Here is a 16,961-nt window from a genome sequence, read left to right as displayed (position 1 = left end):
TCCTTTATTCCAGCTACAGAGTGAGAAAGTAGCAAGATACAGAGATGAGGTTGTTGTGTCATTGAAATTATCCTTGATATCTTGAAGTAGTTTCAGCATCAACAAGTTTAAAGAAGACAGTAGAATAAAGAAAGTTTATCTCAGGATTAGACTGAGGTTTACGGGTAGACCAACTTGACCAGAGTTCAGAAGGTAGATCAGACAATTTACAAATCTGGAAGTCCAAATGACCTCAGCAAATCTCTTGCTCATATTAGGTCCATGACAATTGAAGTTTAACATAAAATACAACTTTCTCACTCAAAATTCAACAAGTCTTAACCATCGTTTGATATTACTATAGTGGATGGTGTTGTGTAATTAGGAGATAATTATTCCATAATTAGTGCAGGTTCTGTTTTTTATTTATTAGGACAAATTTGATATCTTTTGGTGATTTGATTTGATTTGTATAGTTTTAATTACCTATTACATATGTACAACTTGTATTGCTTGATCTTCTAATTTACATTGACCAATAATGGGTAAAACATTGCACGAGCATTTCTTAGTACAAGAACTTACTGGATCAGATCTGAAATTCTCAAGTTCATTCCTGTTGGAGATCTCACATCGACTAGAAATGAGGATAATTCATTGTATATAAGTGGGTGCAAACCTCAACCTTATGAGCCGGTTTTATAGAGCGTCAACCCTAACGCGTTTGGAGCAGAGAGAGACGCAGCCATGGGGAGAAGACCTGCAAGGTGTTATAGGCAAATTAAAAATAAGCCATACCCCAAGTCCCATTTCTGTCGTGTTCCTGATCCCTAGATCAGAATTTACGATGTTGGCATGAAGAAGAAAGGTGTGGATGAGTTTCCTTTATGTGTCCATCTGGTTAGTTAGGAGAAGGAAAATGTGTCGAGTGAGGCATTGGAAGTTGCCCGCATTGCTTGCAACAAGTACATGGCAAAGTTTGCTGGAAAGGATGTTTTCCACTTGAGAGTTAGGGTGCACCCATTCCACGTTCTTAGGATGAACAAGATGCTTTCATGTGCTGGAGCTAATAGGCTCCAAACTGGAATGAGAGGTGCTTTTGGAAAGCCACAGGGTACTTGTGCTAGAGTGGCTATCGGGCAGGTCCTCCTTTCATCATGCACAGGAGGCTCTTCGCCGTGCCAAGTTCAAATTCCCTGGTCGTCAAAAGATTATTGTTAGCAAGAAATGGGGCTTCACTAAGTTTAGCCGTTCTGATTATCTGAAGTTCAAGTCAGACAACAGAATTGTTGCAGATGGTGTAAATGCAAAGATTCTTGGGAACCATGGACCATTGGCCAACCACCAGCATGGAAGAGCTTTCCTTGAGAGTGCTACTGCTTAAGTCTGTGTCTGTTATATCAAGTGTTAGAGATTGAATTTTAGTGGATTTGAAAGATTTAATCTGTTATTTTATCACTATATTCCATTAAACTAGGTTGAGTTAGGCTTAAAGTCCACTTCTTAATATGGTATCAGAGCCATTTTGATCTCATCCTAGCGAGTATTTGTTGGGTTTATCAGGCCACCACCCATAATATGTTATCCCACACACGAGCTGCTGTCACTGTCGGCGTGAAGGGGGTGTGTTGGAGATCCCACATCGACTAGAGATGAGGATAATTCATTGTATATAAGTGGGTGCAAACCTCAACCTCATGAGCCGGTTTTATGGGGTTGAGTTAGGCTTAAAGTTCACTTCTTAATAATTCCATATAACAAGCAGTGTTATCAATATCGGATAACAGTTCATATCGAAGACCCCAAAAACCCTTTACAGAGTTATAACGAACAACATAACGGGTTATGGCGGAAGCATTACGGTTAAAAAAAATATAATATAAATATATATAAATAACTTCAAAAAAATACAAAAATAATGAAAGTGTAGTGGCTGTCACATAGATAAAAAATGTGGTGTGTAATTATAATGTTTTAAATGGGCCCAAAAATAGGACAAAAAGACCTAATTTAAGTAATTTGTGATTTTTTATTAGGGTTTCAGCGGCACATTGCTGCAAAGCATTCAATATTTAAATTATATTTAATTTTATTAGGGTTTTTTTAGGTTAAAGTTGAAATGGGCCTTTGGCCCAAAAACTTAAATAGGCCCAAAAAGCCTAATTTAAGTATTTTGTGATTTTTTATTAGGGTTTCAGCGGCACACTGTTGCAGAGCATTTAAATATTTAAATTTTATTAGGTTAAAGTTGAAATGGGCCTTAGGCCCAAACTTAAGTTTCTTCAAAATTAGGGTTAGGTCATGCGCCGCCGGTTCCATCTTCCTTACGTTCAGCACCGTCGCGGCTCCGTCTTCCTCACTTGTAGCGCCGCCGCAAGCCCTTCTTCCTTAAGTGCAACCCCGCCACAACTCCCGTCTTTTCTCCGCTTTTTTCGATATATCTGAAATCCGTTAGCACTCCGACATGCCAATAGCGGCCGCCATGAGAAATCTGATTCGTCACCGCCTTGTTGTGGCGGTGGTCAGGAATTCCGCCACCGAAATCTGCCATGGCCGATAAGTGATAACACTAATAACAAGTTAGCGAAAAATTCAATTATGGTGAGATCACCTTGTTCTATCAAATATGCTTCTAGTTGTAAATGAGTAGGGAAATTTCAAATCTTTCCAAATTTCATCAGCCTTGTCCATTCAGAGAATACTTTGTCTGATCAAGAGAGATGATACAGAATGAACAATCCATTAAACGACCATATTGTTGTATTGACACTATAACAAATACATTTTATCCAATTCTGGTGGTCATGGAGCACTTCCATTAACAAATTCAATTATGTTCTTTGCACTACAAGCAATTGAAATAGATCGACTGCAAGAATGGTAGTGAGTAGAATCAAGAAAAGGTGATACAATAGTAGTTGTTGGATTTTCACTAGCATGGAGATACAAATGGCTATGAACACTAGGTATTTGTTCTAATTCTTCACTAATATTGAAGATACACGTGAGAAGAGTGCACAACAGAGCTCTTATGTTGAAGAGCTCAGATACCATACATTATCAAGAAAGAAAACATAGGTATGCAAATCACAGAAAACAAAATAGTTGAATGATCAATAATGGCTCCTTTCCTTTATTATGTGAAGATGAATGGTTTATATGCAAAGGAAAAATGTAACAAAAATAACAAAAGGAAGTTGCAGCAAAAGAAAGTTACAACTGTGTAACAAAAAGAAGTTATGAATGTAAACAACTCAGACAATGGTTAAGACAGGCTAAGAATAGGGATAACTGATGAATTGGTAATGAATGAAAGCTATGCCTCACATAATGATAGGAACCTTGGGAGAATCACACCGCAAAAGCTAGGTTAGGGATCAAAGATCTTATAAACCCAACACCCACTATTCTTCACAGCCGCTAAGCTCAAACAAGCTGACTGTGCACTAGCCCTTTGACTAGTCTTGGGTAAGCATGCTAAGAGACATGGTGGAAAGCACTGATCTGATACCAATTGATTAGAACCCTGAAAACCACAAACACAAAAGTCTAACTATTGTAGTTGGAAAGCCCAAGCATTTACAAATCCCACACGAGAGTCCCATACTTTCAGTGGGACTCAAGTCACAGACCTTGTTGCAATTAGATCCCAATTTAGGATCAACTGTTATGCTTTTCTAGTGAATGGAGCATGATAGTTATGCTTTCTCGAGTTTACACTTTAAGTGGATATTTATGGTGTTGTACTTGTAACTTTCTTTAGATGAGATTTGTTGGGACAGCAATATCATTTCTGTAGTTTGTGTTTTCTGTATTTCAATAAATATTACAGCTAGTTCCAGGTGTTCTATCAAATCTAGAAATTAGCATCACATAATCAGATTAGAAGGCATAGAGAAAGAAACATTGTTGACTTAAACGGTGATTACCTCTTTGTATTTCTCACTAGCACATATATTCTGCTCTGTTGCCAGATCAACAACTTTATCCAATCTTTGTTGGCCTGATAAGTTTTCTATTTCCAAAACCTTGATCTTCAAGATGCAAGGTAAAAATATAAGCAAGACACAACTAGAAATGACAGCATGAGTGTGTGTGTGGGGGGGGGGGCCTACATTCTAATGCAGCATAAAGTAGAAAACTGGTTATAAAAACATTTTAATCATGTGAGGGTATAACTTCCTTCATCAGACATATAGTTATTTAGTTATAGCCATCATTATATTCTATATTCAGTTAGAGTAGTTTGTTACAGTTGTCACTGTCAGGTTTTCATAACTGATCCAGTCAGTTAGATGACTAAGCTCATAACTAGAACAAATCTCAGAAAACCATTCTCCAGTTTGTTTTTCAATAATATATAAACTTTGGAAGTAATTCAGTACTCCCTCTGTTTCTTTTATAAGTGTATGGTTCTTTTGGAGAGACAAACAAATGTAATAAATTATCTTGATTTTAACAAAGCAGGTATGAGATTTTCTATTTTACCCTTTTTCATTTTTACATTACATTAAATGCAATGTGTAAACTAACTAAATATTAAGTGAAGAGTAAGGGGTCTACTTGACAAAAAGAGTAATTAATATTGTCTTGAACTTTGTAAATGATAATTAAGTAAAAACAAATTTTTTTAAAACTCCAAAAGTTAAAGAGAGAGGGAATAATTGATAAAAAAAAATGTGAAAAAGGAAAAGAAAACAAAACCTGCTCTTGAAGTCTCTTGATAACAAGAATAGCATCTGATTCTCTAAAATTGGCATTTTTCTCAACATTCAAGCTACCATTATAGGCATAACTTAAAGATTCAACAGATTCCTTAGGATGGAGAGAAATTGAATCAATTAGCTGTTTTCTCAATGATTCCAGCTGTATATCACTTACAGTTCTCTGCAACAAGAAACATGTGGGCATATATTGAGTCTAGCAAATTCTGGTGCTGGAAGTGAATCAAGAATTAAGGGGGAAAACCTGAGTTTCAAATTTTAGAAACAAACTCTCATATTCTGCCTGCAATTCTAGAAATTTGTGGTCCTCCTGCTATATTTGCTCAATATTAGAATACAAATTACTAAAAATTAAAGAAATGAAAATATGAATGAGAAATCTAATATAACAAACCATTGGCAAGCTTTTCTTCCGTGATGGTGCCTTTTTCCTGTTTGTCACATGCAATAAAGCACAAGGGTTTGGTAGATTACAGTCCTTGTTAGCATCATCTTTATTATTGTCATCTTGCTTAAAGGGCTCATCCACATGAACAGCTTCATTTACAAGTTCCTCGAAAGGAAGAAGTGGTCCCATGTATCGATTAGGTCTTATGGGTTTTACAGTAGAAGCACTAGGTGGGATGATAGGGTATACCTAGGTGCATAAAACAAAATGAATCAGGATTCCAAAAATAAGATAAAAGCAACAAGTTAATTATCATAGTCCAAAATAAATTATGCACATATAATGGTAGTAATAATTTTAATTTCTAACATTTTATTTTTCTAGAAACATATATAAGAAAAATAAATACACCATTGATATTATGGGTTTGAAGAATCAAAGAAGGAAGGCAGATAAAAGAGAATCAAACACTAATTGATATTTACTTATGTATTATAATGTGCTTAAATCGTGTACATATGTTGATGTGCTCATAAATCCTAGAGTACTAATCTTTATTTATACTTGTATTGTAGTCCTTAGTAAATAGGCAACCTCATGAAACTGACTTGTAAGGTGAGGTTTGCACCCACTTATATATTATAATTTAGTCATATCTTTAATCAACATAGGATCTCCAACATACTTACACAAAGGGTTGAACTTTTCAAGCAAGGAACTAGACATTTGTGAGTGGTCTAATAACGGTAACACAATAGGCCCAACAAACTATGTTGAAATGGGCTTTGACACCATCTGAGAAAGTACACTTTAAGTCTAACTTAACCTCACAAAACCAAGCATGAATGAGAGATGGAGAATCCATAATCGTGTGTATAGTCACTTATATACTATAGCTTGCAAGGTAATGTGTATAGTCACTTATATACTATAGTTTGGTCATATCTCTAGTCAATATAGATCTCCCACAATAACTAACCCTAAGAGATGGCAAGGAAATAAGGAAAGTAATAAAAAAGAATAGTTTCTAATAAGATATTTTCCTATATACACACTCCTAAAAACTTATTCGAATAAGTTGTCTTAAATAGAATTTATTAAAAAGTTGTTGTGTGCTTGTACCTAGTTCCTAGATATGTATTTCCCTATTCTATTATATTATCTTCCCTCTCACTCATTGTATCCAATATCTCCAAAGTTATTATAAATATGAGATCTTAAGAGAGGCAAATTCACTCTCTCATTCATTCTCTATTCTTTTGTATTTTTTTAAGTAAAATAAAATAGAAATCAAAGTTAAAGCTTCTTCAGCTAGTGTTACGACATAGCATCAATCCTTGTCCCAAAAGAACTACGAATGTGTTTCCTTGACTAAGACAACTGACACGATGAACTTGATAAATTTGACAAACTTGGAACAAGTTGTTGCATCTTGGTAAGGCTAAGATGACCCAACCAAGCATGAATGAGAGATGGAGAATCCATAATCGTGCCAACATGTGCAGAGGTTTATAGGTGATAAAGACCAAAAGACTCACATTCGGTGTCAATCATTTGCCCCGAACTTCGGTCTTGTAAATAAATAGAATCTTTGGTAAAAAAAATAACACAATCAAGGGAATGAGAGAGACGACTAATGGATAATAACTTAAGTGAAGACCCAAGGACATGTTGCATAATTAGGAAATAATTATTCCATAATTAAGTGCAGATTTCATTCTCTATTTATTAGGACAGATTAGATATATTTTAGTGATTTGATTTGTATAGCTTTAATTACCTATTATTTCTTTCCTTAATTAGGTTGTAAATAGTCTATAAATTGAGACTGTAATCACTTTGTAAACACATCTCAAAAATACATTTCATCTATTTCTTTCAACTTACACAGAACATTATCAATAGATAAAGAAGGAAAAGATTAATGGTACCAACACCGTACGATGAGACCTTAGATCCCTTGGACATGGTAATCGGAGGTAAATAACTCGTAGTAGACAGGAAAGAGAAAAGAGATTTATTACCAATAATGTGATCTGTGACATCTGAGTGTAGAATCCAATGCCAAGGAAGTAGAGTGAGTGAGGCCAGGAAAAGATGTACCTCAGAGTGCAAGAGAATGAGTACAACTAGAGATCTGACAATCCTCATACCATTTAAGAAATTCATTGAAAATAGCAAGTTGTCCTAAGGTATCAAATAAGGGAGTACTAGGTGAAGTAGGTCCCACATTAGATGTTTGCGAGGGAGTAGAAGAAGAGGCCATAGATAAAGATCAGACAACAAAAAAACCTAAAAATCAAATGAGCTTTGATCAACAAGACAAGGCCAGATCCATAACATGGATGACAAGGCGATCTCGTCGATGCGACAACACATCTACGGAGTCGACAGAGAGATATTGGCAACAACAACAAAAAAATCGATGAGCAATGGGTTCACCAAGACAAGGATAACCCAATTGGCGACAACGCGATAGCAGGGCAAGAGGGCAGCGGGCGGAGAGTTGGCAGCTGGGACGGACTCTGTAAAACACCGATGAACAGTGGGTTTACACGAAAAAAATTGAACTCTAACCCTATGCTCTAGATACGATATTAAGAATAAAGAAAATAAATATAGGATTAACATCCTTATGTAAAATACACACATAGGGTAGTTTATTTATAGATATGGAAATAATAACATAATAGAAACTATGGGCTAAGCCCGTTACATTCAACAATTTTGAAAGAGTTCTCACATTCACAAACCATGTCTCCACAAGACTTCAGATTGCGGACATTTTCACTAAGAAGCTTCCTCATGACAAATTCCAAGATCTTGTTAACAAATTGGAAAGGATTAATATTCATTTACTAACTTGAGGGATAGTATTATAAATAGCAGATTATTAGGATAAAAATATCTTCAATATTTCCATATCGATTCACAACAAATATCTTTAAAATCTTCCTACTCATTTCAACATATATTTTTATTTCCTTATTTTAGAGAGTTTGTTACAAAAAGAGGTTTCGAGAATGTAATGTGTAATTCTTATCAATAAAATAAGTTTTTATTTCCTTACATCGTTCATGCCAATGTTAAAAGATAGTATCAATACGTTGTTCTTAGGAAATGGGTTTATATCTAACTCAACTTCACAAACCCAGTTTGTAAGGTGAGGATTGCACCTCATTCATATATTATAATTCAGTCTTATTCCTCATCGATGTGGTATCTCCAATGCATCCCCTCACGCCGAGGAATGAAAATCTTAAGTCCAAGAGGTGTCCGATAGCGATGGCATAATATTCCCAAAGAACTTGATTGGGATAGGTTTTAAATTGTTCAAATACCATCTCTGCAAGGCTATCAAACTCACAGGTTCACTCTTAAACCCGTTCGAGTTTAAGAGTCTAGTGGTGACTCACGAGTTAACTCGTGAGTAGACCAGTTTTTTGGCCCACTCAGAGTGGACTCGGACAGACTCGCTAAACTTGGTCCAAACCTCACGAGTTGGAGGCCGAGTCAACAAGTTCTGAAAGAAAACAAAACTCGTTGCCTCGTCTTGTGTTTTCGCATTTCGCTTCATTGTTTGCCTCGTCGTCATCGCTTCGCTGTTGAACGTCGCAATCTCAAATCTCCTCAGATCACATCGTTGCACCTCGCCGCACCTTATCATGCCTCGCCTTCGCAACCTCGTTCAGGTAGGCTCTGCCATTGGGTTGTACCGTGGCGATGCAGTTGTGGGTTTGAGGGATTAGGAAATTTTAATTTCAAGGTTTGTTGATTGGGACAAATTAGGGGTTATCATGAAAGTGATTTTTAAGTCATTGGGCATATTTTTTTTTCTAAAATAAAATTGGGATAAAATTATTTTTTATTGTTTTAATTTGGGTGTTTTAGTACAGTAAAATTGTGGAATTACTACTCAAATTGTGAAACTGGTCAAAGTGAAATGTAATTATGCTTAAAAACATTTAATAGAGACATTCAATATTATGGAATTAGTATATGAATTTTTTGTATTGAATTTTTATATAAAGTAGACTCGTAGAGGTTTACGAGTTGAGTTTATAGACCTTCTACGAGTCTGATAACCTTGCATCTTAGTAAGTGGGTTTATGTCTAACTCAACCTCACAAAATCGACTTGTAAGATGAGGATTACGACTCACTTATATATTAAAATTTGGTCTTATTCCTAGTCAACATAGGATCTCTAACAATTGAATTATTTAGTTGTTTTGTAAGTACTCGGAGTTTGTTAGTATAAACTATATGACATTTGTCAATTTGTTAGTTAGTTACGTAGTTGGTTAGATATCTCGACCTATATAATGGGTATTCTCTGTATCACTCATCAGAATGAATAAAAATAATACATTTACAAAACCTATTGTCTATCCTTTTTTATTTCTATTAGCTTGTCTCAAATAAAGCCTTCTAAAAATAATCAACCTAATCTGAGATTGGAATGAAGGAACTAGATTGCAAGGCCAGCTAATACTTCTAATAAAGCCATGAGACTAGGCATATAATGTTGCTAGAAAGTTGAAAAAGTAGATTGATGTCTTTGGGAAATATAGGACCAAACTAGTTTCTCTAGGCTAGCTGCAAGACTCGGAACATATATCTGGGAAAGCCACGGGGCTAGTCTTATGTCTCTAATCTTATAATGTATAATTTGAACCAAAGAGACAGCAAATCTAATTAAAAAAGATCATGGGTTGACAAAAGACAGAAAACAAACCAAATAATAGTGAACGAAAATGGTGTAAATAATCATGAATCATAAAACAAAAATGTCTAAACCTGTCAGAATGAAGACAAGGGCATTGGAATTTGTGGCCAAAGGTAGCCAAAAGAACCATAATAATAAACTACAACCCCGCAGTGTCACAATAGCAGCTATAGGCCAACTCTATTTTTGCTCCATGAATGTAGTGCACTCTTAGTAATCCAGGTTAAGTATAGACAATTCAGATATTGACTGGACCAGAACAACTAGTAAACCATCTGCCTAAGAATTTTTTATAAACAAGGAAATGTTTCTTAGCAATTCTAAATTTGTATCTGTTGCTACAGCATAAAACTGTAGCATAGAAATTACTAAATTTTGCCTAAGTAAAGGATAGGAACAAAACAATCAATTTAATCAGCAAGAGACAGATTCATATCACAATTCATAAAAAATAAGACCCATCAAAACTAACAATCCAGCAAGAAGGTGAAATATTACATTTCCTGGATGCTCCTGTGAAAGTTTTCCAAAACACCATGTATCCCGCCTCTTGTCCTGCAGAGCATATGCATGAAAACCTAATCACTAATGGTAGTGAGAGCAGAATAAGAAACAAGGAAAACAAAATCATGCAAAAGTGTAAAAGTTGCATAGGTTGATCTTAAGAAAATTAAGCAATTGCATGAAGAGAAATGGAAATAACAGTATTAAAGAGGAGATTAGGATAATCAGTTGCTGGAGCAAAGTTTTATTCACTACAATTCTTGCGTAGGCTAAATTCGTGATTATTGCTTTAGAAGCATGTTGTTAGTTCTTATGGCATCCTCTATAATTGTGATTAGTATTTTAGATTTAGATGAAATGGGCCGCATCCAGGTTCAGGCTCAGAGTCATATTTATCAATTATTGTATGCATATGTTAATAGGCTTTGTCAAAATCCCTTGATTTATGCTCTAGATAATATTTCCTTGTATAGTTTTAATTACATAATTAAGAGATTTTATTACATTCCATAATTAGGAGGACTGATAGGCTTACAATATATTTTATATTTATTGTACAGGATCATTGATCCTGAATTATAGGGATAGATTGTATCTATCATAAATTAGGATTTTCTGTCATTAAGGTTTTTGTATTCTATTTTAGAGCAATTGCTCCGCTATGAATATCATCAATAACAGTTTTTCTGACATGGTATAAGCACTCTAAAATCCTTGGGAGCCTGCATTCCTAAACCACACCCGTTTCTTTCTTCCCATGTATTCACCTGTGCGACCTGCACTGCTGCAACACCACACCCCTTTCTTTCTCCCTCTATAGTCCTTTTAGGCCTACATTACCATACTTCAAACCTCAAAAATGTCCTATCTCAGAAAACCCTTAACCAATCAGTCAATTTGGGTAAGTTGAACCGTAGAATATTCAACCAAGCCTTAGGCTTAATGGCAAAAATACCTAAAAGGTTCTCACTTTGTCCAAACCTTCTTAGAAGGGAAGGGCAAATTAAGTCATCTCACTGACAACCCTCTGAAGTCTTTAGATCCCAAATTTGGTAGCATAGACAAGGCAAATGTGGTTGTACTGTCATGGTTGTGAAATGCCATGACACTAGAGATGAGTGATGCTTACATGTTTCTAAAGACAACTAAGGAGGTATAGAATAGTTAAGAAAATTATTCCAAAATTGGTGTTGCTGCCCAAATCTATGAGATTAAGATGAGAATCTCCAATACAACACAAGGGAATTACTTGGTCAGTGAGTACACCCATGAAATACGAAATTTGTGGCCAGAGTTGGACCATTATGAGCACTTTGAAGCAAAATGTAATGAAAATGCTGACCTACTCAAACTCTACGAGGAGAAGGACAAGATCTACAAGTTCCTAACAGGATTAAACAACGATTTTGCCCTAATAGAATTCAAGTGCTAGGGAAAGGTATTGCACTAACAGACTATTTTGACAACTCCGTCCACATTATGATGAAGGTTGCTCGCTTAAAAAAAGGAATTGTTTTTTCCTAATGGAACTATATTCCATGACTCTAGGAGAGAATGGAAATGATTGGGTGTAGACCAACAATGTAAAACATTGTGAAGAAGGAAATGTTCCCATTGATGTTGGAAGATACCAAAGGTTAGTTGGTAAACTAATTTACTAGTCTCATATCCAGACTGACATTGCTTTTTCAAATTGTTAAGTCAGTTTGTGCACTCTCCTAGTGAAGAAAACCTTGAGGCAGATTACTGAACTTTGGGGCACTTAGATGAGCAATATAGGCAAATGTTTGCTTTTAAAAGAAACAGTAATTTGGAAAAGCAAGAAACAAGTAGTTGCTAGAAACCAAATTTAGAGCAATTGTCCAAAACATTTGTGAAGGACTAGTCGCTGAAGTTGCACTGTGACAACAAGGGTACAGTAAGCACAACTAATAATCCCATCCAGCATGTAGAACAAATCACATTGAGATTGCTCACCACTTTATATAAGAGAAATTGGATGCTGGAATTATCTGCTTGCCAGTTGTGCCTTCCGATAAACAGCTGGCATCTTTGACCAATAGCAAGATTCATGCTTTAGAGTTTGATAAGCAAGTTGGGCATGACAGATGTCAGTGCACCAACTTGAAGGGGGTGGGGGAATTAAAGGTAAGCAGTGTGCTTTGCTCCATGCATCAAGGATTTTATTTATTCTATTTGAAATATATAAAATATTCATTATTACTTGTTTTATTTTGTTTACTTTTTTCAGTCATTGAATAAGGAGTCTCAAGTTTGAAAGAGAATAAATTCTCTCTTATATTTCTCATTACATACATTGGATATATATACATAGATGAGTTGGATATTTTCGGAAATAAAGAACACCTATTCTAATAAAAAAGAATCCCTTAGAGTGTGGGACTGTTATGCTAGTAATAAAAACAAGATACAGCAAAATATACAGAATTAAAATTAAGAATAAAATCTGAAACTTCCTAAAATATCTCAACAAGGAATACACTTTAATGTAATATTTATATTTAAGACAAGTAACAAAATCCCCCCAACAGCACAGCATTTCATGCTTTATTTGTAGGATGTATCCAAAACATACTGAAATTAGCTTTAATGACCAGGAAAGAAATTTAAAAGGAAAACATGGCATGCTTAATAATACCCTTTTAATATGCTCACGACTTTCATCCCTATTTGAAAACAGAACCATTGAACTCAAATTTTCAATTTTCTTGGCTTGTTCCTTTACTCTTTTTTCCCATTCAGCTTGAGCTTTCTTTTCCTCCTCCAATTCCAAAGCTATGCGTTCCCTTTCCAGTTCAGTCTGACAAGATAAACATTGTAAGATGCAGAATACACAAAAACAAATTATAATTAACCCCAAAGGAAAATTCATACACCTGTAATAATGTATTTCGAAGGCTCAGAATCTCCTTTTCCAAATGCCCTGAATGAGAACCCTAAAGAAAAGATAAAAGCATAATTATGCCAACACTTCAGGAACTAACTTTTTTGTTTACTTTCTCTCAAACAATAAGCTCATCAAATATAAAATAGCAACTGAAAAATAGGCCCACCATCAATTTGGCACGAAGATCTTCAATCTCCTTCTTTTGGCGCTTTAATAAAGCAGCATCGGTCAAAATCTGTGAGCAAAAACAAAATGAGAAAATTACTGTGAAAGATGCACATCACTGCAGAACCAAATGATACAAAATAAGACAGAAGGCAGAACTGCACTGCAAAAGTAAACTGTAAGAACATCTATATATTAATAAAGGAACATGACAAGAGATGATGCAATGAAAATATACTTGCTATGCAGAATAACTTCATTAGAGAAAAGAGAAAGTAACAGAAAAAACTACTTTGAAATGGCTAGCAATAAAAAAAAAATCAAAATAAAATAGCCCTACAAACAAGGGAAATGGGTTAGACAAAACCTCATTCACTTGAGCACAATTTGTGACACGCAATGCTCTACTTGCAAATTGAAGACTGCTTTTAGTTTCATCTGTATGTATCTGTCATGTAACAATAACAAATGTTATAAAACAACTAGACTGAAAGAATATTAAAGGATAATTTTTATGCTCCTTCATAAAAATATGAAATGTAATCGTGGGGTGTGCATAGAAAAGAATACAGGATATTGATCTGTCTGACCAGTGATAGCTAGGAAATTTAATTCTTAGATTAGATGGGCATTAATCAAGTGATATACAAAACACCTCGCAATATTATACCTCCAAGCCAGTTATTGCATAGTAAAACGTGGTAGGTGTTAAACTCAAGGATATTTGATTTAAGAGTGTGAAACACAGGAATACCTTACCTGCGCAAGGGTAATATTACATATTATAGCGGTTTTAGCATTTCCTCCTAAAGAAGGTTGCAAAATTCGAGTGAGCTTGCTATCTCGGTATGGAACATGGCCCCTGCATAAGATATTATATGTTCTTCTTTCCTTATTCAAAAATTTAAATAAGAAAGTTAAATATAATCATTTAAACTTACCCTTGACTCTCAGCACCTTCACTCAATTTTTTAATCACGGTTCCCAAAGTCATTAAGCTTTTGTTTATGTGAGAGCCTTCTTTGAGTCGGACGCCTTCAGCACCAGTTTTTGCAGCACGCTCTGACCCAGCAAGATCCACTAAATTCTAGACGTAAGAAGATAACTATTACCAATATGAAAAATTACCCAAAAATAGTCACTTAAATAACAGAAAAGATAAATGCATGTAAATAACAATTAACAAAAGGAAAAACTTTTCCCCCAAGAGATTGTTAGTTAAAAATGTGACATTAACATACCAACACTGATACACGGACAGCATCACAAGAGCTGCCACTATCTTCATCTTCGCTTCTGTCCCTACTCTCAATTATCTATTAAACACAAGGTATTAATTAGAAGTATCTAATAAAACGAGAGAAAAAAAAATTACCATCTCAAATAGCACTTATTACCATGCGGAAAATAGTATGGGACCTACTACTGTACAAATTCATATTTGTCTCTCCAATATGTCTATGAGCTGATACAATTGTAAATAACATACAAAAAAAATTAGTTAACCATTACAGATAGCATAAAATATGCTAAAAAGTACAATGGATATAAAATATGGTGTTTGCTTGAGGGAGATGAAGCAATAGTCTAAAAGATACTTCACAAATATAAACATACTGCAAAGTTAACCAAAAGCATGCATAATCACACAAAAATGCTAGCAAACAAAGGAACCACAGAAATCAAAATTGAAATAGAGGTTCCCTTCCGTTTCAATCTCAGTATGATGAGAGCTAAAATGCAAAACATAAGTAAAATGCAACAGATAAATTACATTCTCCAAACTCCATGAGATTAAGGACTTGCTCAGGAGAGGCAACAATTTCTTCTCGCAACCCCGCAACATATATCCCACGCTGTGATTTCAAAGAAAAAGTATGTAAAGCATTAAGGAATACAAATATAACACCAGTGACCAGATATGGACAAGCTTGAAAAATATATCTGTAAACAACCTCTAGATTTTCATGAATCTGCAGCTTTCGATGTTCAGGAGCCAACAAATCATTTATCTCTTCATTATAAATCTCCATGTATGACATTCTAAGAAGAAATTCTCGATCAACGTCCTAAAATAAATATTAAGAAATAGTATTCCATTCAGTATGAGATCAATATCAAAAGGAGATAATGCAAAAATAATAAAAGTTAACAATATTATCATAATTGTTGGTGTAGATCAGTTAATGTAGTCTACACAAGCACAATAGTCTCAATTGATAATCAAATCGTAATATTTTGAATTTTTTTGTAATAAATTTATTTATAGATATGAATATCTCATTAGGGGAATCAAAATGTCCTCTAATCATGTGCAATGAATGCAATAAGCTTATATACTTGTGCATTTGTGTGTATTCTAACACGTGATTTTATGCTCAATGTGCCTCTAATTTATCTCGTGTAAACATGGTATGGAGAGCCCAAAAAGAGATTCTTTGAATACTGTATCAACCCAGTGGACCCACTGTCCAGAAGATACCCTTTTGACAACTGCGTATATGTCTGAATCGCCCTCTCTGTTGGCCCCCTGCCACTTTTCTCCGCTGATGTTTCACTTTCCAACAACTTTTGCTGCAATTTTCTGACAACAGTGATTTAGTTACACAGAACAGTGTACCTTGGCCTTCCGGGACTCCTCTTCTCTCTCCTGTTTTGTTTCTTTTGTTTGCAAGCTACAATTGTCGCCACACCCTCTTCACATTCCAAGACAGAGCTCCCTCTTGTTTCCAATATTCTTGCTGCCTATGAGATTTTCTCCAGAGGTTAGAGGGCCACTCGAACTCTTGTGCTACAGTTTCGGCTGCACACACATGGGTAAATCTATTGTTTGCATCTCACACACACCCTCCTTGGACCCTTGGGTGATTGACTCAGGGATATATTTGATAATAGTTCTCTTTTCTCTTCCTTTTCTGATTTTTCACCCACCATTATATCTACTAATTACACTCGTACCCAATTCAAGGGCAACCAAACTCCCAGATCTTAATATTATATATTGTAGCAATAATAGAACAGTTTAGAAGGATAGACTTCAGGATCATTTCTAGATTACCAAATGATGAAGCTTCATTAAGAGCAGAGTTATAACAACCAGCACTTCTTACAACTACTAGTTGCGAATTCAGATGCACTCCCCGCCAACTCTAATACCTTTAATTGCAAGGAGACGCCCACAAGAACAAAGATTGTCTTTAATTATTAAAGACCCCATGAAGTATAAATTAAATAACAATATCCAACGTTTTAGCAATTTAGGCGCACCTCACGTTTTCAGCCTCTCAATTCAAATTACAGTATCACAGCATTAATCCTTCAAAGAATTTAGTTCTCCAAAGTTCAAAATTCTAAAATTCCATGTTTATTTGTCCCTATGACGACTAAAGTGGAGACACAAAAGGATGAATCTGATAACTGTTATCCTTATCTGTAAAACAAATTCAGCAACAAAAACCTATGAAGAAGATATGTAAAAATGTCAGATATAAAACTATTCATCTACTTTTCACCCAACACCTGAACTTTTCAACATGATATACATATATATAATACCAGAGCCTCT

General features: G+C 35.1%; 1 protein-coding gene and 1 pseudogene across 12 annotated transcripts in view; one reads left to right on the top strand and one right to left on the bottom strand.

Moving 5' to 3' along the window:
- Positions 1–16,961, bottom strand: part of LOC137813333 (kinesin-like protein KIN-7O) — a 29,532-nt gene that overhangs the window by 11,625 nt on the left and 946 nt on the right. For 9 of the 12 annotated variants that reach the window (XR_011081416.1, XR_011081418.1, XR_011081415.1 and 6 more), the window contains exons 4-18: positions 15,352–15,465; positions 15,171–15,252; positions 14,794–14,861; positions 14,638–14,712; positions 14,338–14,483; positions 14,156–14,258; positions 13,764–13,844; positions 13,398–13,466; positions 13,221–13,280; positions 12,983–13,144; positions 10,318–10,374; positions 5,098–5,340; positions 4,948–5,016; positions 4,684–4,866; positions 3,909–4,013 (exon numbers count right to left, since the gene is read on the bottom strand). Coding sequence is in view for 8 of the 12 variants with exons in the window: in XM_068615492.1 (XP_068471593.1) it covers positions 3,909–4,013; positions 4,684–4,866; positions 4,948–5,016; positions 5,098–5,340; positions 10,318–10,374; positions 12,983–13,144; positions 13,221–13,280; positions 13,398–13,466; positions 13,764–13,844; positions 14,156–14,258; positions 14,338–14,483; positions 14,638–14,712; positions 14,794–14,861; positions 15,171–15,252; positions 15,352–15,465 (1,617 nt within the window). In the remaining 4 variants the exon portion in view is untranslated. The remainder of the gene's footprint in view (positions 1–3,908; positions 4,014–4,683; positions 4,867–4,947; positions 5,017–5,097; positions 5,341–10,317; positions 10,375–12,982; positions 13,145–13,220; positions 13,281–13,397; positions 13,467–13,763; positions 13,845–14,155; positions 14,259–14,337; positions 14,484–14,637; positions 14,713–14,793; positions 14,862–15,170; positions 15,253–15,351; positions 15,466–16,961) is intronic. The other 3 variants (XR_011081417.1, XM_068615493.1, XM_068615495.1) reach the window with 1 other exon arrangement.
- Positions 690–1,450, top strand: LOC137813334 (large ribosomal subunit protein uL16-like; annotated as a pseudogene).

Source organism: Phaseolus vulgaris, chromosome 1 (genome assembly GCF_000499845.2).
Source record: "Phaseolus vulgaris cultivar G19833 chromosome 1, P. vulgaris v2.0, whole genome shotgun sequence".
NCBI classification, from domain to species: Eukaryota; Viridiplantae; Streptophyta; class Magnoliopsida; order Fabales; family Fabaceae; genus Phaseolus; species Phaseolus vulgaris.
Note: the sequence above shows the minus strand (reverse complement) of the source record. Positions and strands in the feature narration are given on the sequence as shown.